The sequence below is a fragment of the Hylobates moloch genome, unplaced genomic scaffold (genome assembly GCF_009828535.3).
Source record: "Hylobates moloch isolate HMO894 unplaced genomic scaffold, HMol_V3 SCAFFOLD_3780, whole genome shotgun sequence".
NCBI lineage: Eukaryota > Metazoa > Chordata > Mammalia > Primates > Hylobatidae > Hylobates > Hylobates moloch.
Window position 1 is genome coordinate 1,278 of NW_026656055.1, and position 4,950 is coordinate 6,227.

Genomic DNA, 4,950 nt, shown 5'->3' on the forward strand with positions numbered 1-4,950 from the left:
CCCCCTTTGCTCTCTCTCTCCTGCTGTCTTGTGAAGAAGGGACTTGCTTCCTCTTTGCCTTCCACTATGATTGTAAGTTTCCTGAGGCCTCCCAGCCATGCTTCCTCTTAAGCCTGTGGAACTGAGTCAATTAAGCCTCTTTTTTTCATAAACTACCCAGTCTCAGGTAGTTCTTTATAGCAATGTGAGAACAGACTAATACAAGGTGGATGGGGTGGGGAGAGTTCAGGCATGTGGTTCCTATCACAAGGAGATTATTCCAGTATTACCATGGCCACTGGGGGAGGCACGTTATTGGGGGGACCAGGCCGGAGACAGGAAGGCCTGAGTGAAGGCTGCTTTGGACATCTAGGCAAGAAGTGGTTGCCTGGGCCAGGGCAAGGCAGGGAAGGGCTGGGGTGATGCAGAGGGCTTGGGGCCCAGGCCTGAGGGGCTGGGTGTCTCCATGGACGTGTCCTCAGGGTGCTCACCTGGGAGACCCAGAAGAAGGAGACAACACCTAAGGGTGAGGCTGGTCCCTGGAAATCAGTTGACATCTTGCAAATGTGGAACCCTGAGGTGGAGCCAAGCCCGAGGCACAGCCCACTCAGCGGCACAAGCCACAAAGGGCTGGCCTCACCCCCACCTGGGTGCTCATGATTGACAGCCTCTTGTAACATGAGAGAAGCAGCACCCCTCCCGTGGCAGAAAAGTTGGGCCTGAGGTGTTCCAGCAATTCCACATGTGCAGCTGCGTACACCATCCACGGTGATAGGACCATGAGCCCGAGGCTCTGACACCCCAGGGTCCAATCCTGTGTCCTCAGGCACCATCCCCCTTTGTACCTCCTGTCCCAACAGTCAAGATCCACAGGGCCAAGACTACAGCACCCTTTGCTCAGCACCCAAACCACTGCTGTGCCCACAGCATGGAGGCTGGGGACACAGAGCTGATGTCCTCAGAAGGCAAGTGGACAGAACAGCCTCTGGGGTCCCACAGCGGCCTGGAACTGAAGGCTCAGTACCTACAAGAAGTTTTTCCATTTCAGTGTTACTTTCAGTGAAACACCATTTTCAACCCCACTGAGGAGGATCCGCTAAAAAATGAAACAGAAATGAGTCGTGGTGGGCAGGGCAGGGAGAAGCAAGAGAGACGAGAAGTGGGGAACATGGAAGAAAAAGCCACGTGAAGAAGAAACCAGAGGTCAAGAGAAAAAGAATCATGGAGGTAGAGGGAGCAAAAAACACACATAACAAAGAATGTGGACTTTGGAGTCAAGTTAATGTGAGTTCAAACCCAGGCTCTCTCCCGAGCCAGTTTGGGCAGATGGCCCAGTGGAACCTCACTCTCCTCATCAGTAAAACGGGGGCAGAGTGAGGCTCTTGAGAGCTTGCACAGGGACAACGTGAAGCAGACAATGCTCAGTGTTTAGCACAGGAATCAGGGTCCAACAGGTGCTCCCTAAATAGCAGCTGCTGTTCACTGTCGAAAGGAGCACTGGAAGGCTGGGCGCAGTGGCTCACGCTTGTAATCCCAGCACTTTGGGAGGCTGAGGTGGGCAGATCACCTGAGGTCGGGAGTTCCAGACCAACCTGACCAACGTGGAGAAACCCTGTCTCTCCTAAAAATACAAAATTAGCCAGGCGTGGTAGCGCATACCTGTAATCCCAGCGATTCGGAAGGCTGAGGCAAGAGAATTGCTTGAACCCAGGAAGGGGAAGTTGCGGTGAGCCGAGATCAAGCCATCACACTCCAGCCTGGACAACAAGAGCAAAATAGCGAAACTCTGTCTCCAAAAAAAAAGAATACTTTCTGAAAGTATTTATTCATACAAATAAAGACTTGACACATGAGGCAGGAATGCAAATGGGCCATGGAATCACTCATTCCACAGTATATACCGAGTGCCCTTGAAGTGCTGGGCACTGCTCCAGGATTGGGGGTGTATTGGTGAAAGAGAAGCAAGCTGCCTGCTCAGATGGCAGGGAATGGGGGAAAACAGGGAGACAGTTTCCTGTTTGAGATGTTGGGAGATGGTTCAAGTAGTATATTTACTGGAAATAGACATTCGACTTGGATGTCCCTTTTTGGAAATGTGCCTGTGTCCAGGGCTGGGTTTGGACCCCATTGAACTTTGGCTCTGACACAGCTGTTGCCACACTCAGTGGAACTGAATCTATGTTTGTCTTCCCCGGCATCCCTCACCCCAACTCTCCCCTCCACAACATACATCCCATGCCAGCCTAGGGACTCTCAAAGCTGGCTTCATCATTAGGTTTGCAGCTGGGTCCCACTGAAGTAAATCTTGGCACTCAGAGGGATAGGAATTGAATGAAGACATGAGCTTACTGAGCGGGAGGCCTCTCTACGGAAATCTGTGGACTCACACGTTTACTAATGTTGCTGCAGCCCCGCACCCACCTTGGCCTTGGGCAGCCATACTCTAGGGCTTTTGTAACCTCTCCACATCAGAAACTCAAATTGGACCTGGGTTTGGAGGCGGTACTCTGAGCTGGCCTTCGGGGGAGGTTTTGTGCAAGGCATTTCCCAAGTGCTGGCAGGATTGTGTCACAGACACAAAGTAAACTTTGGCTGGGCTCCAAGTGACCGCCCACAGTTTATTATAAAGGTGACTGCACCCTGCAGCCACCAGCACTGCCTGGCTCCACGTGCCTCCTGGTCTCAGTATGGCGCTGTCCTGGGTTCTTACAGTCCTGAGCCTCCTACCTCTGCTGGAAGCCCAGATCCCATTGTGTGCCAACCTAGTACCGGTGCCCATTACCAATGCCACCCTGGACCGGGTGAGTGCCTGGGCTAGCCCTGCCCTGAGCACATGGGCAGCTGCCTCCCTTCTCTGGGCTTCCCTTTCCCTGCTGGCTGTGGTCGGACCCCCACGCCCAGCTCTGCCCTTTTCTCTTCTGGGTCCTCGGGGTGAAATTCTCACCAGCCCAGGGGACTCTGGAGGCACCCCCTGCCTCCAAACTCAGAAGCCTCACTGCAGAGTCCTTCACGGAGGACGGTTCTGTGCTGGGCCTGGAGGGGCTGCCTGGGGGGCAATCACTGATCCTCAGGGTGAGCTCCTGCATGCGCACTGCCCACCAGGGGCCTCATCTCCCCATTTGCAAAATCAGGGAGAGATCTGCCTGGGTCTCTTCCCGGCTGACAGTCAAAGATTCAGCATCAAGCCCCCAACACCAGCTCCCACCTTCTCCCCAGATCTCTGGCAAGTGGTTTTATATCGCATTGGCCTTTCGAAACGAGGAGTACAATAAGTCGGTTCATGAGATCCAAGCAACCTTCTTTTACTTTACCCCCAACAAGACAGAGGACACGATCTTTCTCAGAGAGTACCAGACCCGGTGAGAGCCCCCATTCCAACGCACCCCCATCTCAGCTTCTGGCCGGAAGACCTGAGCAAGTCCCTCCCTTTTCTTGGCCTTGGCCTTCCCATGGGTGGAACCGGGAGGGTTGGCTTTAATCTCCACCAGACTCTTGTCCCTGGACTGTGATGGGCGATTGGCCACTTCTCCTCGATAACATTACTGTTTTCCTTCTGCCTTCTGGTTGACTTTAGCCAGAACCAGTGCTTCCATAACTCCCGTTACCTGAATGTCCAGCGGGAGAATGGGACCATCTCCAGTTATGGTGAGGGCCAGCCCTCAGGCAGGAGGGTTCACTGTGGGAACAGGGCAGGCCAGCATAAGGTGGGGGCTAGATGTAGAGCCCTGGAGGCCTTGGGCACAGAGAAATAACCACTAACATTTTTGAGCTCTAACCATTTTTGAGCTCAGAAAAAAACCCTAAGAAGACATTGCGAGAATTAGATGAGGAAACAGAAGAACAGAGACCTCAAATAGTTTTCCAGAGGTCACACAGCTTATGACTAGAACTAGAATTGGAATGCCAGGCTGGCTTCAGACCTGCCTCTCTCTCATGCCCTCTTTAAGATCCTTTGGAAACCTATGGTAGAAGCCTGTATGTTGGAGAGGTGATGCCTTCAACTATGTCCCTCATCACCGCAGAGGTGGCACATAGCGGGGATCTGATGGAGCTGAACTGACACCATTTAGCGGCCCAAGCCTCCTCTCTGGGTCTCTTTTCCTCATCTGTAAAATGGGGAGAAAGGCCCTGACAGCCACGGTCTGTGTGAGGCTCCTGAGATCCCATGTACAGAAAGTGCTTGGCATGGAGCCGGGCATGCAGCAGGGGCTGGGCACACGGTGGCCCAAGGGAGCCCCGGGCCTTCGCTGATGGGCTGCGTGGCCCTGGACACACCTAGGCATCCCCACCGGTAAGATGGGCACCATTGTGCCATCCCATGTTCTCACCCAGAGGCTCTTTTTCTCTTCCAGAGGGAGGCCGAGAGCATTTCGCTCACCTGCTGTTCCTCAGGGACAACAAGACATTGATGTTTGGTTCCTACCTGGACGATGAGAAGAACTGGGGGCTGTCTTTCTATGGTAGGCATGCTTAGCAGCCCCAACTCATGCCCCACTCAGGCCTCACCCCCCATTCACCCGCCCCTAGGGCTGGGACCCTAGAACCCCAGCCCTCCCTGGCCTCCCGCCGGGCCCCACCGTGTCCCCAGTCAGACTCCTTGCTCCCCCTGCAGCTGACAAGCCAGAGACGACCAAGGAGCAACTGGGAGAGTTCTACGAAGCTCTCGACTGCTTGCGCATTCCCAGGTCAGAAGTCGTGTACACCGATTGGAAAAAGGTAAAATGCAAGGGATTGGGCAGTGGCCACCTTGTCCATGGCCCAACTTGGGCAGCCCCAGAGGCCCAGAGTGGGAGAGCTGCCAGCCAGGGCTGCACAGCTCGGCAGGCCTTCTGCTTTTAGGCACCTGCCTCACTGTAGGGACGACTGAGCTCTACAGAGGCCCAGGGGTGGTGGATGAGAGCCCAGGAAGGAGAAGTCCCTGTGAAACCAGGGAGGACCTCAAAGCTAACAGGAGGGAACAGCGTGAGCCAC

At 54.3% G+C, this 4,950-nt stretch overlaps 1 protein-coding gene across 1 annotated transcript; it reads left to right on the forward strand.

Moving 5' to 3' along the window:
- The first annotated feature begins 2,666 nt into the window (after positions 1-2,666).
- Positions 2,667-4,818, forward strand: LOC116465211 (alpha-1-acid glycoprotein 2-like). Its single transcript, XM_032148369.2, has 5 exons — positions 2,667-2,780; positions 3,196-3,338; positions 3,554-3,624; positions 4,332-4,439; positions 4,592-4,818. Exons 1-5 carry the CDS (start codon positions 2,667-2,669, stop codon positions 4,816-4,818), a joined length of 663 nt encoding a protein of 220 aa, XP_032004260.1.
- The last annotated feature ends 132 nt before the right edge of the window (positions 4,819-4,950 follow it).

Coding starts and splice junctions, on each gene's coding strand:
- LOC116465211 (XM_032148369.2), top strand. CDS start 2,667: ATGGCGCTGTCCTGGGTTCTTACAGTCCTGAGCCTCCTACCTCTGCTG. Junction 3,625..4,331: donor TGGGACCATCTCCAGTTATG/GTGAGGGCCAGC, acceptor TTTCTCTTCCAG/AGGGAGGCCGAGAGCATTTC. Junction 4,440..4,591: donor CTGGGGGCTGTCTTTCTATG/GTAGGCATGCTT, acceptor CTCCCCCTGCAG/CTGACAAGCCAGAGACGACC.